The sequence below is a fragment of the Echiichthys vipera genome, assembly GCF_963691815.1.
Source record: "Echiichthys vipera genome assembly, chromosome: 18".
Taxonomy (NCBI): Eukaryota; Metazoa; Chordata; class Actinopteri; order Perciformes; family Trachinidae; genus Echiichthys; species Echiichthys vipera.
In genome coordinates, this window is record NC_139843.1 from 710,366 (window position 1) to 727,755 (window position 17,390).

General features: G+C 52.6%; 2 protein-coding genes across 3 annotated transcripts in view; both read left to right on the forward strand.

Annotated features, from left to right (window-relative positions):
* a1cf (apobec1 complementation factor) overlaps nt 1–7,665 on the forward strand; it is a gene marked incomplete at both ends in the record, with an annotated part of 10,425 nt that extends 2,760 nt beyond the window's left edge. The window contains 8 exons of the mRNA XM_083932993.1: nt 2,542–2,706; nt 3,546–3,643; nt 3,726–3,863; nt 4,643–4,787; nt 5,003–5,241; nt 6,834–6,970; nt 7,161–7,315; nt 7,532–7,665. Coding sequence (XP_083789119.1) covers nt 2,542–2,706; nt 3,546–3,643; nt 3,726–3,863; nt 4,643–4,787; nt 5,003–5,241; nt 6,834–6,970; nt 7,161–7,315; nt 7,532–7,665 — 1,211 coding nt within the window. The remainder of the gene's footprint in view (nt 1–2,541; nt 2,707–3,545; nt 3,644–3,725; nt 3,864–4,642; nt 4,788–5,002; nt 5,242–6,833; nt 6,971–7,160; nt 7,316–7,531) is intronic.
* A 4,466-nt stretch (nt 7,666–12,131) lies between these two features.
* LOC310961060 (microfibril-associated glycoprotein 4-like) lies at nt 12,132–17,390 on the forward strand. 2 transcript variants are annotated; one of them, XM_083933000.1, is made up of 7 exons: nt 12,132–12,761; nt 13,617–13,644; nt 13,807–13,959; nt 14,124–14,162; nt 14,277–14,373; nt 14,454–14,621; nt 16,181–17,390. In XM_083933000.1, the coding sequence occupies exons 2-7, from the start codon at nt 13,639–13,641 to the stop codon at nt 16,432–16,434; spliced, it is 717 nt and encodes a 238-aa protein (XP_083789126.1). In that variant the 5' UTR covers nt 12,132–12,761; nt 13,617–13,638; the 3' UTR covers nt 16,435–17,390. The 2 variants fall into 2 exon arrangements, with proteins under 2 accessions (XP_083789126.1, XP_083789125.1); XM_083932999.1 differs by having other exon boundaries at nt 12,135–12,775.

Here is a 17,390-nt window from a genome sequence, read left to right on the forward strand (position 1 = left end):
TGCTCCTAGAGGACACTTTAACACACGTTTATGCTCCTAGAGGACACTTTAACACACGTTTATGCTCCTAGAGGACACTTTAGCACACGTTTATGCTCCTAGAGGACACTTTAGCACACATTTATGCTCCTAGAGGACACTTTAGCACACGTTTATGCTCCTAGAGGACACTTTAGCACACGTTTATGCTCCTAGAGGACACTTTAGCACACATTTATGCTCCTAGAGGACACTTTAACACACGTTTATGCTCCTAGAGGACACTTTAACACACGTTTATGCTCCTAGAGGACACTTTAACACACGTTTATGCTCCTAGAGGACACTTTAACACACGTTTATGCTCCTAGAGGACACTGTAACACACGTTTATGCTCCTAGAGGACACTTTAACACACGTTTATGCTCCTAGAGGACACTTTAGCACACATTTATGCTCCTAGAGGACACTTTAACACACGTTTATGCTCCTAGAGGACACTTTAACACACGTTTATGCTCCTAGAGGACACTTTAACACACGTTAATGCTTCTAGAGGACACTTTAACACACGTTTATGCTCCTAGAGGACACTTTAACACACGTTTATGCTCCTAGAGGACACTTTAGAACACGTTTATGCTCCTAGAGGACACTTTAACACACGTTTATGCTCCTAGAGGACACTTTAGCACACATTTATGCTCCTAGAGGACACTTTAACACACGTTTATGCTCCTAGAGGACACTTTAACACACGTTTATGCTCCTAGAGGACACTTTAACACACGTTTATGCTCCTAGAGGACACTTTAGAACACGTTTATGCTCCTAGAGGACACACGTCACACATACATCATGGAAATGTCAAAGTCTGACCGACTGTAAGCCGTGGTTATCAGCAGCCAATCACAGCCTGAGTCACTGGGTCGGTGTAACCATAAACACGTCCAAAGAGCTGCGTCTCCCTGAAGCTCCAGTGATAAGACGTTCCACCGACTCCACACAGGAAGTGGATCTGCACCATGTTTGTGCAACACAGAGCGAAGTGCAGCTGCTGAGTCATGGTGGGAATACGTCCTGCTGACTACAGGTGTTAGAGGAGGACATGGCGTTCTGCAGTTCAAGCTCCTAGAGGACACTTTAACACCGTTTATGCTCCTAGAGGACACTTTAACACACGTTTATGCTCCTAGAGGACACTTTAACACACGTTTATGCTCCTAGAGGACACTTTAACACCGTTTAGGCTCCTAGAGGAGACTTTAACACACGTTTAGGCTCCTAGAGGACACTTTAGCACCGTTTATGCTCCTAGAGGACACTTTAACACCGTTTAGGCTCCTAGAGGACACTTTAACACACGTTTATGCTCCTAGAGGACACTTTAACACACGTTTATGCTCCTAGAGGACACTTTAACACACGTTTATGCTCCTAGAGGACACTTTAGCACACGTTTATGCTCCTAGAGGACACTTTAACACACGTTTATGCTCCTAGAGGACACTTTAACACACGTTTATGTTCCTAGAGGACACTTTAGCACACGTTTATGCTCCTAGAGGACACTTTAACACCGTTTAGGCTCCTAGAGGACACTTTAACACACGTTTATGCTCCAAGAGGACACTTTAACACACGTTTATGCTCCTAGAGGACACTTTAACACACGTTTATGTTCCTAGAGGACACTTTAACACACGTTTATGCTCCTAGAGGACACTTTAACACACGTTTAGGCTCCTAGAGGACACTTTAGCACACGTTTATGCTCCTAGAGGACACTTTAGCACATGTTTATGCTCCTAGAGGACACTTTAACACACGTTTATGCTCCTAGAGGACACTTTAGCACACGTTTATGCTCCTAGAGGACACTTTAGCACACGTTTATGCTCCTAGAGGACACTTTAGCACATGTTTATGCTCCTAGAGGACACTTTAACACACGTTTATGTTCCAAGAGGACACTTTAACACACGTTTATGCTCCTAGAGGACACTTTAACACACGTTTATGCTCCTAGAGGACACTTTAGCACACGTTTATGCTCCTAGAGGACACTTTAACCCACGTTTATGCTCCTAGAGGACACTTTAACACACGTTTATGCTCCTAGAGGACACTTTAACACACGTTTATGCTCCTAGAGGACACTTTAGCACACGTTTATGCTCCTAGAGGACACTTGAACACACGTTTATGCTCCTAGAGGACACTTTAGCACACGTTTATGCTCCTAGAGGACACTTTAGCACACGTTTATGCTCCTAGAGGACACTTTAGCACACGTTTATGCTCCTAGAGGACACTTTAACACACGTTTATGCTCCTAGAGGACACTTTAACACACGTTTATGCTCCTAGAGGACACTTTAGCACACGTTTATGCTCCTAGAGGACACTTTAACACACGTTTATGCTCCTAGAGGACACTTTAACACACGTTTATGCTCCTAGAGGACACTTTAGCACACGTTTATGCTCCTAGAGGACACTAAATAAACACCAACACTATGATAAGAACCTTAAAGTGAACCCTACCTTTCCTGGCTCAGGTCGGATCCAGCTCTGGGGTCACGCCATCGCCGTGGACTGGGCGGAGCCTGAGGTGGAGGTGGACGAGGATACCATGGCAACCGTGAAGATACTGTACGTCAGGAACCTGATGCTGCAGACCAGCGAGGAGACCATCGAGAAGGAGTTCAGCAGCCTCAGACCAGGTACTGCAACAGGACCAGACCAGGTACTCTAACAGGACCAGACCAGGTACTGCAACAGGACCAGACCAGGTACTGCAACAGGACCAGACCAGGTACTCTAACAGGACCAGACCAGGTACTGCAACAGGACCAGACCAGGTACTCTAACAGGACCAGACCAGGTACTGCAACAGGACCAGACCCGGTACTCTAACAGGACCAGACCAGGTACTCTAACAGGACCAGACCAGGTACTGCAACAGGACCAGACCAGGTACTCTAACAGGACCAGACCAGGTACTCTAACAGGACCAGACCCGGTACTCTAACAGGACCAGACCAGGTACTCTAACAGGGCCAGACCAGGTACACTAACAGGACCAGACCAGGTACTCTAACAGAACCAGACCAGGTACTCTAACAGGACCAGACCAGGTACTGCAACAGGACCAGACCAGGTACTGCAACAGGACCAGACCAGGTACTGCAACAGGACCAGACCAGGTACTGCAACAGGACTAGACCAGGTTTCTCTAACAGGACCAGACCAGGTACTCTAACAGGACCAGACCAGGTACACTAACAGGACCAGACCAGGTACTGCAACAGGACCAGACCAGGTACTCTAACAGGACCAGACCAGGTACACTAACAGGACCAGACCAGGTACTCTAACAGGACCAGACCAGGTACTCTAACAGGACCAGACCAGGTACACTAACAGGACCAGACCAGGTACTCTAACAGGACCAGACCAGGTACTCTAACAGGACCAGACCAGGTACACTAACAGGACCAGACCAGGTACACTAACAGGACCAGACCAGGTACCACCCACACGTTGGTTTGTTGCGCCTCAGGTGCAGTGGAGCGAGTGAAGAAGATCCGAGACTACGCCTTCGTCCACTTCACTCAGAGAGAAGACGCCATCAACGCCATGAAAGCCCTCAACGGGAAGGTGAGTGATTTCACGGCGTGCTGTCGGTTCTTTTACTGAAGCCGGGGGTTTGAGTCCTGAGTGAACGTCCTCCCCCCTGCAGGTGGTGGACGGCTCCCCCATCGAGGTGACGCTGGCCAAGCCGGTGGACAAAGACAGTTACGTCCGTTACACCAGAGGGACCGGAGGGCGAGGAGGATCTCTGGTGCAGACGGACTACGCTGCCTACACGCTGGGCCAGGTACGCCCCCCCAACACCCACAGCAGGCCCACATGAGTCCAGAAGAGAAAGACCTCGTCCCTGTACTCTGGATCAGGTCCCTGTGGACTTGGATCAGGTCCTTGCAGACTGGAATCAAGTTCCTGTAGACTGCGATCAGGTTCCTGTACCCTGGATCAGGTCCCTGTTGACTAGGATCAGGTCCCTGTAGACTGCGATCAAGCCCCTGTAGACTGAACAAGTCCCTGTACCCTGGATCAGGTCCCTGTAAACTAGGATCAGGTCCCTGTTGACTAGGATCAGGTCCCTGTTGACTAGGATCAGGTCCCTGTACCCTGGATCAGGCCCCTGTACCCTGGATCAGGTCCCTGTACCCTGGATCAGGTCTCTGTAAACTAGGATCAGGTCCCTGTTGACTAGGATCAGGTCCCTGTACCCTGGATCAGGTCCCTGTACCCTGGATCAGGTCCCTGTTGACTAGGATCAGGTCCCTGTTGACTAGGATCAGGTCCCTGTACCCTGGATCAGGTCCCTGTACCCTGAATCAGGTCCCTGTACCCTGGACCAGGCCCCTGTACCCTGGATCAGGTCCCTGTTGACTAGGATCAGGTCCCTGTACCCTGGATCAGGCCCCTGTACCCTGGATCAGGTCCCTGTACCCTGGATCAGGTCCCTGTACCCTGGATCAGGTCCCTGTACCCTGGATCAGGCCCCTGTACCCTGGATCAGGTCCCTGTACCCTGTGATTGATAAGAAAGAGGATATAAAGTGTCCTCCTCTTCCTCCTCGTCCTCCTCCAGGTCTACGACCCGTCAGCGGCGTATCTCGGTCCGCCCGTCTTTTACGCCCCCCAGGCCTACGCCGCCATCCCCGGGCAGTTCCGCTTCCCGGCGGCCAAAGCTCACATCGGAGGACGAGGACTGATCCGGACGCCGTCTGTCAGAGGTGAGGACGGACCTGCTCCCGTGGTCGTGGACGGATCCTGATCCGAGTCCAACTGTGTCCAATCAGGATGAATTAACGAGCGTTTGTAAACATTTGTCGATCGTTTAAGAATCAAAACCTTTTGAAATGAAATGTTAAATTTAAAAACTGACTCTTGAATGAATCTTGATTTCCCGTGATTTGATTGATTTCACTGCCTTTTCGGTTTCCTGTAGAAATTTACATGACTGTACCTGTAGGGGCTGCCGGGGTGCGGGGTCTGGGCGGGCGGGGGTACCTGGCCTACGCCGCCGGGGTGGGAGCCATGGGCGGAGCCGGCGGCGCCTCCTACGGCCTGAAGGTGGACAAGCAGGCGGAGGAGAAGCTGTTCGACCTGCTGCCGGGCATGGAGCTGACCCCGATGAACCCCGCCGCCATGAGCCTGAAGGCCGCCGCCGTCAAACCTGCACCACAGGTACCTGCACCCGAGCACCCGGGCACCCGAGCACCCACGCACCTGAGCACCCGAGCACCCGGGCACCCATGCACCTGAGCACCCGAGCACCCGAGCACCCACGCACCCGAGCACCCGAGCACCCGAGTACCGGGCACCCGAGCACACGAGCACCCGGGCACCCAGCCATCCGAGCACCCGAACACCCGAGCACCCGAGAACCACCGCCGTCAGGACTTTGACCCAGTCCAAAGCAACTGGACTTGGTTCTTTGTCAGGAAGACGTTTCACCTCTGATCCAAGAGGCTTCATCAGTTCATGTACACATCTGACCAGGACCAGGACCAGGACCAGGACCAGGCTGGACCAGGACCAGGCTGGACCAGGCTGGGACTGGACCAGGACCAGGACCAGGACCAGGGCCAGCACTAACCAAGTCCAGACCTACTTCCACCATCGACTGTCACTCTAACGACAAAGCACAAAGGGTTCCAGTGACATCATCGACCTGTGGGAGGTTAGAGTACGCCCTCCCACTGTTCCTCCGTCCCGTGCCCCGTGCTTTAGGGTCCTTGTCCCCCCCTCCAGGCCCGTTTGTACTCACACTACCTGGGCCTCGGAGAATGCTTCTTGCTGCCTATACGTCATCACGCCGTAACACGTCACACGCATTGATGACGTCATGGCGATGCGTGGCTTTGTTTCCAGATCTTTCCGTAGACCTCGGAGTTTTTGTGCGTCTTGTCGACTGTTTTTGAATCTTTTCATCGACCAAATCTGCAGTAAACACTCCACCTCCGCATCACACCAACGTGAACCTTTCACCGCCATTGTTTGAAATGTCCGCGCATGGTCCCTCCTTCTTTTTTCTACGTCCCAACAGGCGCACAGGAAATGACCTCAGAGCCGCCGTAGGCCTCGTGCTCGTACACGTGCGCACGCTCGTGCTCGCACACGTGCAAACGTGCTTTACTAAAGCCCACCTCTCCCAAACGGGCCGTGGACGGCAAGCGTGCCGCTCCTAGACGTGGTACGGTTGCACTCACACTGGTCAAAGGAACCAGACTTTAGCCGTGACACGTGCTGGGGCACGGAACGGAGGAACAGTGGGAGGGCGCCCTTAGTTGGACCAGTCCCAGCCTGGTCCCGGTCCTGGTCCAGTCCCAGCCTGGTCCTGGTCCTGGTCCAGTCCCAGCCTGGTCCTGTCCTGGTCCTGGTCCTGGTCCTGGTCGAGTCCCAGCCTGGTCCTGGTCCTGGTCCTGGTCCAGTCCCAGCCTGGTCCTGGTCCTGGTCCTGGTCCTGGTCCAGTCCCAGCCTGGTCCTGGTCCTGGTCCTGGTCCTGGTCAGATGCGTACATGAACTGATGAAGCCTCTTGGATCAGAGGTGAAACGTCTTTCTGACAAAGAACCAAGTCCAGTTGCTTTTGGGAGAACGACGACACATGAGAACCTGTGTGTGTGTGTGTGTGTGTGTGTGTGTGTGTGTGTGTGTGTGTGTGTGTGTGTGTGTGTGTGTGTGTGTGTGTGTGTGTGTGTGTGTGTGTGTGTGTGTGTGTGTGTGTGTGTGTGTGTGTGTGTGTGTGTGTGTGTGTGTGTGTGTGTGTGTGTGTCAGGTTCTGGAGGAGCTGTGTCAGAAGAATAACTGGGGTCAGCCCGTGTATCAGCTCCACTCCGCCATCGGCCCGGACCAGAGGCAGCTCTTCCTGTATAAGGTCGCCGTCCCCGCGCTGGCGTCGCAGCACCCGACCGTGTAAGACACACACACACACACACACACACACACACACACACACACACACACACACACACACACACACACACACACACACACACACACACACACACACACACACACACACACACACACACACACACACACACACACACACACACACACACACACACACACACACACTCTGACCCGTCCTCCGTGTCTGCAGTCACCCCTTCACACCCACCAAACTGTGCGCGGCGGTGGAGGAAGCGAAGGTGCACGCCGCTGAGCACGCCCTGCAGACGCTCGGCCTGCAGACAGAGGGCGCCGCCGACGCCGGCTGTGCGCCTGCGGCCGCCGTGGCCTCGGTCGCCTTCCCAGGTATGTGAAGGTCCGTACCCCGTCACTCTCTCCGCCTCCTCAGACTCACACACAGGAAGTGCAGAGACTTCCTGCAGAGGGCGCCGCCATCGTCCAATCAGCTGCCAGCGCGGCACGAGGCCCGATAATAATTCATATTAATAATCAAGGAAATAAATGTATTTAAATAATTATGATTCATTTTCTTTCTCATGTTCCTTTAATGTGTCTGTGCAGGTTACACGCTGGCGAGCGCCGCGGCGAAGCAGGCGGTGACCCTGGGTCAGGACCTGACCGCCTACGCCACCTATGAGGGGTACCCCGCCTTCGCCGTGGCCACGCGCCACAGCGACGGGTACGGCGTCTTCTAGGAGGGAGGTTTCCCACGAGGACCAACCGCCGTGGACCCCGGCCTCGCCGTGGACCTCGGCCTCGCCGCGGACCCCGGCCTCGCCGCGGACCTCGGCCTCGCCCTGGACCCCGGCCTCGCCCTGGACCCCGGCCTCGCCGTGGACCTCGGCCTCGCCGTGGACCCCGGCCTCGCCGCGGACCCCGGCCTCGCCGTGGACCCCGGCCTCGCCGTGGACCTCGGCCTCGCCGCGGACCCCGGCCTCGCCGCGGACCCCGGCCTCGCCGCGGACCCCGGCCTCGCCGTGGACACGTTTGAAAAAACGCTGCTGAAAACGTTCCGGACTCGTCGCTCGCCCTGAAACAAATTCCTCACGCCATCTTTTTTCTTTCTTCTTACATCATCGCTGAATCAACTTAACCTTCGCCGACACTTAACCGTCTCCTTTAGAGACTAAACTTAACCGTCTCCTTTAGACTAAACTTAACGGTCTCCTTTAGTGTCTAAACTTAACCGTCTCCTTTAGTGACTAAACTTAACCGTCTCCTTTAGTGACTAAACTTAACCGGCTCCTTTAGAGTCTAAACTTAACCGTCTCCTTTAATCGTCTAAACTTAACCGTCTCCTTTAGTGTCTAAACTTAACCGTCTCCTTTAGTGTCTAAACTTAACCGTCTCCTTTAGAGACTAAACTTAACCGTCTCCTTTAGAGACTAAACTTAACCGTCTCCTTTAGACTAAACTTAACGGTCTCCTTTAGAGACTAAACTTAACCGTCTCCTTTAGTCGTCTAAACTTAACCGTCACCTTTAGTGACTAAACTTAACGGTCTCCTTAAGTGTCTGACTCGTTCCTTTTTTAACGGTTGGATTTTAAAATGGAAACTCTTTTGAGGCCTTCTGGACTTTGTAGTTCTCCAAACTGTGACTTTGTAGTTTTTAGCCGTCGAGGGTTTCTACGGAAACGTCAGAAACGGCTTCAGCTCTTTTCACCTTTGAGCTTCTTTCACGTTCACGTGTCGTTGGAAGCTGCCGCCACACAAGGGCATCGAACCGTCACCTGACGTTCACGGTCAAACATCTGCGCTAACTTCCATCCACGACGCAGCGATGCTAACGTTTCCCCGAAGGTCGGTTTGGAACCTCGGACCGAGATGTCCGGTTTTTGAAGCCTCCAGTTTGGCATCGTGGTCGTCGCCATCTTGGTTTTTTGGAACGGGACGTGACCATATTTGGAAAAGAGGGCGGGGCTTTCATTCATCCGGAGGTTTTCTGCACTTTCATCCTCAGTAACCATGGAGACATCCAGGAGAGATGCTACGTGGCTAACAGTGGTTAGCTCGGGGCAGTACGGTGAAGGCATTCAAAGGTCTTTTTTAACCACTAATGCTGCTGAAAATAACAGCAAACCTCTGCAGCAGCATGAGAAGAGTCCCTACACACACACACACACACACACACACACACACACACACACACACACACACACACACACACACACACACACACACACACACACACACACACACACACACACACACACACACACACACACACACACACACACACACACACACACACACACACACACACATGAGAAGAGTCCCTACACACACAACAAAGCACCAATGGGCTCCTTCCACTGTAATGGACTTTACTATGAGAGGAGCTGGTGCAGGGGCCAGTAGGTAAGTCTTTAAAACACTCTTTAATAAACTCTGGCTTCACTAACTACGCTGATGACGCTTTGTTGTGTGTGTAGGGACTCTTCTCATGTGTGTGTGTGTGTGTGTGTGTGTGTGTGTGTGTGTGTGTGTGTGTGTGTGTGTGTGTGTGTGTGTGTGTGTGTGTGTGTGTGTGTGTGTGTGTGTGTGTGTGTGTGTGTGTGTGTAGGGACTCTTCTCATGCTGCTGCAGAGGTTTGCTGTTATTTTCAGCAGCATTAGTGGTTAAAAAAAGACCTTTGAATGCCTTCACCGTGCTGCCCCGAGCTAACCACTGTTAGCCACGTCCGGCTGTTAGCATCTCTCCTGGATTTCTACCTTAATAAAAACTGTCTCCATGGTTACTGAGGATTAAAGTGCAGACAAAGACCCTGGAGGAGGATTTAACGCTGGAACATCACTTTAAGTTTCCAGCTAGCAATAGCTCGCTAATGCTAGCTTTGTTAGCAAGGCTAACACTAGCGACCACAGCTCCGGATGAGGAAGAGCGTTGACGTCGACGATCAAAACCTGCATTAAAGGATTTCCCTGTGTGTTTACAGAGTTCTGCTAGCGTGACGCATTCTCCCGATGGTGGCGAGCTCACGCAGATCCTGCTCGCCGTCGTGTCTCCGGAGAGTTCCGCGGCATCGGCGCTGTGACAGTATTAAAGTGTGTGCAGCACTTAGAAGTTATTTTTATACCAGGAACAAGAATCAACGTCCACACGTGTTTGGACAGAGTTGGTGTGCGTTTGCTAATCGTGACGGAGTGCGAGGCTGTGAGAGGCAGAGAGGATTGTGGGTAAACTCTGGAGCAGAGAGGATTGTGGGTAAACTCTGTGATGAGCAGAGAGGATTGTGGGTAAACTCTGGAGCAGAGAGGATTGTGGGTAAACTCTGGAGCAGAGAGGATTGTGGGTAAACTCTGTGATGAACTGTTTCATGATGCAAAATAAAGAAACTACACAAACGTGGCTCCGATTGTTCTTTTACTCCTGGACCTTTGGCCTAGTGTGCTCTGGAACCAGGTCCACTTCTGAGCCTCCTTCTGTTCCAACATGGTGTTTGTTAAAGAGGATCCAGGACCAGCACACAAGTCTAACACCAGACGCTGGGGTTCAGATCAGGGAGGCCTCTCCAGGGGCATAGAACCTTTCCCATAAACCTTGAAGGTTCCTCCAGCTGTGGCTCGTCTCCTCGTGACCCACGTCCGGTGACAGACCGTTGTTGCTGTGTGGTGGTTCGTGCCTCTCTTGGTTGCCTCCTCCTGATGATCGTGTTCCCGTTCTTTTGTCTCGTGTTCATCGTGTCTTTGTCTCTTTTGTTGTAGTTTCCAGAGTTCCTGTTTTCCATCAGTCCGTGTTCGTCTCCTGATCCCCGTGTTTGGTTTCCCCCTGTTCTCCACCGGGACCCTGGTCTCAACCCGGACCCTGTTCTCCACCCGGACCCTGGTCTCCACCCGGACCCTGTTCTCCAACCGGACCCTGGTCTCCACCCGGACCCTGTTCTCCACCCGGACCCTGTTCTCCACCTGGACCCTGGTCTCCACCCGGACCCTGGTCTCCACCCGGACCCTGTTCTCCACCCGGACCCTGCTCCTGTTTTCCCGTACTCTGGTTTTTGTTTGTTTCTCGTCTTCGTTGATTAAACATCTGTTTGAATCTCCCTCTGTGTCCGTGTCTGCAGCTGGGTCCTGCTCCTCGGAGTGAGAGACTGAGAGAGAGAGGAAACACGTCACCGCAGCTGAGAATGAAGCTGACTCCACTGTGAACACGACAGAGTGTGTTTATATGAAGAGAGATGAAGGAAGAGATCCACACACCGACCCTTTCTCTCTCAACAGCCTCAAATATGACTGAGTCTCAACCTCAACCTCACGTGAAGCCTCGACCTCGACCTCACGTGAAGCCTCAACCTCGACCTCACGTGAAGCCCCGACCTCACGTGAAGCCTCAACCTCATGTGAAGCCTCAACCTCGACCTCACGTGAAGCCCCGATCTCATGTGAAGCCTCGACCTCACGTGAAGCCTGGACCTCACGTGAAGCCTCAACCTCGACCTCACGTGAAGCCCCGACCTCACGTGAAGCCTCAACCTCACGTGAAGCCTCAACCTCACGTGAAGCCTCAACCTCACGTGAAGCCTCAACCTCAGGTGAAGCCTCATCTCGACCTCACGTGAAGCCTCAACCTCAGGTGAAGCCTCAACCTCACGTCAAGCCTCGACCTCACGTGAAGCCTCGACCTCAACCTCACGTGAAGCCTGGACCTCAAGTGAAGCCTGGACCTCACGTGAAGCCTGGACCTCACGTGAAGCCTCGACCTCAACCTCACGTGAAGCCCCGACCTCACGTGAAGCCTCGACCTCACGTGAAGCCTCGACCTCAACCTCACGTGAAGCCCCGACCTCACGTGAAGCCTCGACCTCACGTGAAGCCTCAACCTCGACCTCACGTGAAGCCTCGACCTCACGTGAAGCCTCGACCTCACGTGAAGCCTCGACCTCACGTGAAGCCTCAACCTCAACCTCACGTGAAGCCTCAACCTCACGTGAAGCCTCGACCTCACGTGAAGCCTAAACCTCGACCTCACGTGAAGCCCCGACCTCACGTGAAGCCCCGACCTCACGTGAAGCCCCGACCTCACATGAAACCTCGACCTCACGTGAAGCCTCAACCTCAACCTCACGTGAAGCCCCGACCTCACGTGAAGCCCTGACCTCACGTGAAGCCTCGACCTCACGTGAAGCCTCGACCTCACGTGGCGCCACCATCTTGTCGTGCACAGACGAACCCATGTGAGAGCATTGCTCGCATCAGTCACTACATTAGATGGCTGAACTACAAAGTGCAGGTCACAAGTGAGACACATGACCCGCCTCCCTTCATTCCTCAGAAACAACAACAACAACACCTGGATGTTTGGTTTGTTATCTTGCTTGAAAAAGTCCCTGTGTCACGCGGTCCTGAGGCGTCCTGGTCGGACCCGTTCTGTCAGGTATTTGAACCTGTGTCACTTCAGCGAGTGTCCTGATTTGTGGCGGTGACGTCACATTTGTGTCGGAACAAACATCATAAAGAGAGTTTCACACAAAAGTAGGATCCTCATCATACAAGTGCAAAGTAGTTTCTGATGATTCAACTTCAGTTAGACTCAACGAACAACACGGGGGGGGGGGGGCATGTTAACCAGGTGGAGTGACAGGAAACGGTCGGTTGTAGACGTGGACACTCAGCAGGACACTGGAAACAAAGAGAAACTCCCACCTGTGCCACAGCCTGGTCGCTGATTGGTTGGACCGGAGGGACATCACAGTGTCGTCTGCAGATATAAGTACAGACGCTGTGAGAGTGCGACAAACTGAAGGAGCGGTTCGTTTCCTCTGGAGTCACAAAGTCTCTTCAGGTGGACCTGCAGGTGAGTTCAGACAGGTAAGCACCCGACCAGGAGACGGAGAAATCAGCTTATTGTGATTTACTTCGACCCAAAATGACTGAGTTTACCATAATTTGGGCTGAAGGGTGTGAACACTTTGTAACATTGTAGTGAACTGCATCGATATTTAAAAATTGCACGTGAGCTGCATGAACCTGCTGCTGCGAGCTCAGTGAACTCTCCTGCACATGGACGCCACAGCCCTCGGCCTCATGCACGGCTGCTCTGTGTGTCCGTACCAAACGCTTTCGACCGTGACCTCCTCCGTGGTGATGTCAGATATACTGTATATATATATATATATTAATATATCAGATATTAGAGACTGGAGGACGTCCCCCGGTGGACTGACCTTTAAAGCTGAAGTCCGTAACTCTCCTTGAAAAACAAGTTCCTTTTTCATATTTAGTGAAACTGTCGCTTTCTCCTGACGTCACAATGAGACAGACCATGTGTGCAAAAGTGATTTATCACAGGTCGTCGACCTCTAAAGGCATCAACGGGTTCCACCAATCAGAGCCGAGCTTCAGCTTTAAAGGTCAGTCCAGCGGGGGACTTTAATTCAGTCGTTGTGGGTCGAAGTGAATCACTAGCGGACGATAGCAGAGCGTCAGTACCTGCTCTGGAACGAGCCACATCACATATGATCCATACTCTGTGACTGTGCTGCACATTTCTCTCATGAACACATGTTTGCGTGCTGTTGAGCTGTAGAACGAGAATGTTGGTGAACAAGTCCCGCCCACCGTCCGACCGGCGGACGCACGCGTTCTTTGTCCGAGCCTGAACTTCAACAGAATCTTCTGACCCAAGTGTTTTTCTTCTGTTGTGTTTCAGAGCATCAGACAGAACTCTGACAATGAAGGTAAGTCTGTGAACTGATGTTTCATGATCTCACACTTCTGTGACACTGCAAAGACACTGGTGACATGAACAGATGAGGTGGTTGCTGCAGGGACGACCCGCGCATGACACCAGAGGCCAAACTGTTAAAACACCCTTTAAGAGTCAAACTCCTCTGTTCCAGCCGCTGTCAGTCCTCGTCCTCCTCCTGGCCCCGGTCTTGACCGGCTGCCTGACCCTCTCCCAACCCAGGGACTGCAGTGAAGTGTATCTCTATGACGGCATCCCCAGTGGAGTGTACACCATCTATCCTGTTGGATCCACGTCTGGTGTGGAGGTACACTTCTTCCTCTCTGAGACGACCTTTAGATGATAAGAGTGTTGACGACAGTGAGATCTGATGCTTCAGACACAACAGATACAAGTCGTCTCAGCAGTTACAGCAGTGCTATTAGAAGTCGCCCTGACTGCATGTGTTGCAATGACTGTGTCTGTGTGTAGGTGCACTGTGACATGGAAACAGACCGGGGAGGCTGGACCGTGAGTAACTGAAGTCAATGTCACTTCCTGTACCACCTTTGCAATAAATCACACACCAGTAAAAACGTTGCTGTGTGGAACATTTAGCTGGTTGCCCTCCGTCCCGTCCCCCAGGTGATGCAGAGGAGGATGGACGGCTCGGTGAACTTCTACAGGCCCTGGGAACACTACAAGGCTGGCTTTGGCAGCGCTGCAGGAGAGTACTGGCTCGGTGAGAACGCACGCCACACCAACAGAGATGTTAGTCAGAAACGGTTGCATAAATGTTGGGGTGCACTTGTTTCTGCACAGGTCTTGAAAACATCCACCACCTGACGAGAGCGTGTAGGTATGAGCTGCTGGTGGACATGGAGGACTTTGAGGGGAACAAAGCGTTCGCTCGGTACTCCTCGTTCTCCGTCGGTGCAGAATCTGAAGGATATGTGCTGCATGTGTCTGGATTCACTGATGGAGGAGCAGGTGAGCCAGTGGAGGTTGACTCACTGTACTTTATTTGTTATTCATTCCAAAAGATGAGTGAGCTGGAACCGGTTCTGGATTCCCGTCTGTAGACAGAGAAGTGCTGGAGGGGAGGGCCCCGTCGAGCCTTTCCTGGCAGACACACCCAGGGTACGATGACAGTGATCCTTTGGAACGAACTGAAGAAATATTCCAGTGGAGGCAAACAACACAGTGTCACTGGGGTCCAACACAAAAGGCTCAATACCTGGAGCACGATCAGAGAACGGGGTGGGGGGGTGGGGTCTGTAGACAGCTGTGGGTCAGAACAGGTTTTATATAGATGGATGATAACGGGCCACCCTCCACTGGAAGGTACCACGTCAGGCCTAGAACCCCCTAAGGGCACTGGAGCAGCTCCAGTTCCACAGCACACATCCTGCCCCAAAGCTCCCATGGAGTCAGAGACTGTGTCCTAGGTCCCCCTCCCACTGTTCCTCCGTGCCGTGCCCCAGCACGTGTCACGGCTAATGTCTGGTTCCTTTGACCAGTGTGAGTGCAACCGTACCACGTCTAGGAGCGGCACGCTTGCCGTCCACGGCCCGTTTGGGAGAGGTGGGCTTTAGTAAAGCACGTTTGCACGTGTACGAGTACGAGCACGAGCGTGCGCACGTGTACGAGCACGAGGCCTACGGCGGTTCTGAGGTCATTTCCTGTGCGCCTGTTGGGACGTAGAAAAAAGAAGGAGGGACCATGCGCGGACATTTCAAACAATGGCGGTGAAAGGTTCACGTTGGTGTGATGCGGAGGTGGAGTGTTTACTGCAGATTTGGTCGATGAAAAGATTCAAAAACAGTCGACAAGACGCACAAAAACTCAGAGGTCTACGGAAAGATCTGGAAACAAAGCCACGCATCGCCATGACGTCATCAATGCGTGTGACGTGTTACGGCGTGATGACGTATAGGCAGCAAGAAGCATTCTCCGAGGCCCAGGTAGTGTGAGTACAAACGGGCCTGGAGGGGGGGACAAGGACCCTAAAGCACGGGGCACGGGACGCACGCACAGTGGGAGGGCGCACTAAGTCTGTGACGGAGGCACAGTGGGAGGGCGCTCTAACCTGTGACGGAGGCACAGTGGGAGGGCGCACTAAGTCTGTGACGGGGGCACAGTGGGAGGGCGCTCTAACCTGTGACGGAGGCACAGTGGGAGGGCGCCCTGAGACTTCATTGACTGCAGTGAATACTGTCAGTGAGGCTTAAGCTCAGACACCAAAGAGAGTCTTCAAACTCAATTATGCAGAATTTGTCCCCAAGTGACCGTTTGGTAGGTTCAGGTCGGTCTGTCGTCTGCAGACAGACGGACGCCGCGTTCTGCTTAAAGCAGGATTCATCGTTTTGACCTGATTTAATGGCGATGACCTCTCGTGTGTGTGGAGGAGTTTGTAGATTAACTCAGGAAACATGAAGTGGATCAGAGATCGGCGTGCTGGTGATGGCTGCTGCCGTCAGTCCGGCTGACACTGAAGAAGAAGACAATTAAATAAACATCTATATTTATATTTGTTTGTGTTTCTGTAGGGAACTCCCTGAAGATTCACGACGGACAGAAGTTCTCCACGTTCGATAAAGACCAGGACTCTTCAAACAAACACTGCGCCAAAGAGTTCCGGGCGGCGTTCTGGTTCAATAACTGCTTCCTGACAAACGCCAACGGGGTTTATCTGTGGGGGGCTGACGGCAGGAGCGACGCCGTCGGAGTGAGTTGGTACCATTGGAAAGGTTATTACTACTCCCTGAAGACCTTCAGCATGAAGATCCGCCCTGTGATGTAACTCCAGGACCAACGTCCAGCAGAATATCGTGGTTTCTTTCTGTGTCTCTTATGAAACTTGTCCCGTATTCTCCGCACTATAGGTGCACCTAAAAACCTCCACATGTCTCAGTGCGCCTTATAATCCGGTGCTCCTTATAAATGGACCAATATTGAGCCACAACAGGTCTCCAACTACGGTGAGCAGCCGCCGACTCTATTTTCCCCCGTAGAAGAAGTAACGCGCGGTGCATGTTGAGATATACGACTGCGTGAAGCGTGCCGTTTCATTTCCATGTGTGTGTTTGTGTAAAGAGCCCAAAATGGCTCCTGTTAAGAGACACGCTTACGACGCAGAGTTTACACTCAAGGCCATTAGTCACGCAGTAGAACACGGGAATAGAGCAGCAGCCAGAGAGTTGAACATGAACCAATCAATGGAAGCAACAAGACGACCTGCGCCGAGTAAAGAAGACTAAACAGAGTTCAGAGGGAACAGAGCGAGACGGCTGCAGCTGGAGGACAAACTCCAACAGTGAGAGCAGCAAGAAGACGCGTCCGTACGATCACTGTTCCACTGAAGGCAACAGCGCTAGCACGATGCTGTCCAGCTGCAGACCCGGAGCACGAGCCCCTAACCTGACACAGGCCCCTCACCTGACACAAGCCCCTCACCTCACACAAGCCCCTCACCTGACACAAGCCCCTCACCTGACACAAGCCCCTCACCTGACACAAGCCCCTCACCTGACACAAGCCCCTCACTTGTCATAAGTAAAAGTTTTTTTTAAGTGAGAGGCTCGTGCTCCGGGTCTGCAGCTGGATGCTACTCGTGCTAGCACGCTAACTTAGCATCAGTGAAGTTAGAGGCGGTCCTTAACGTGAGCCCAGCCTCGACTGCAGCGTCTGTTCGATGACCTTATAATGTGGAGAATACGGCGCTCTCAGTATGAAAGGGTTAGGGAATCAGGATCTGCT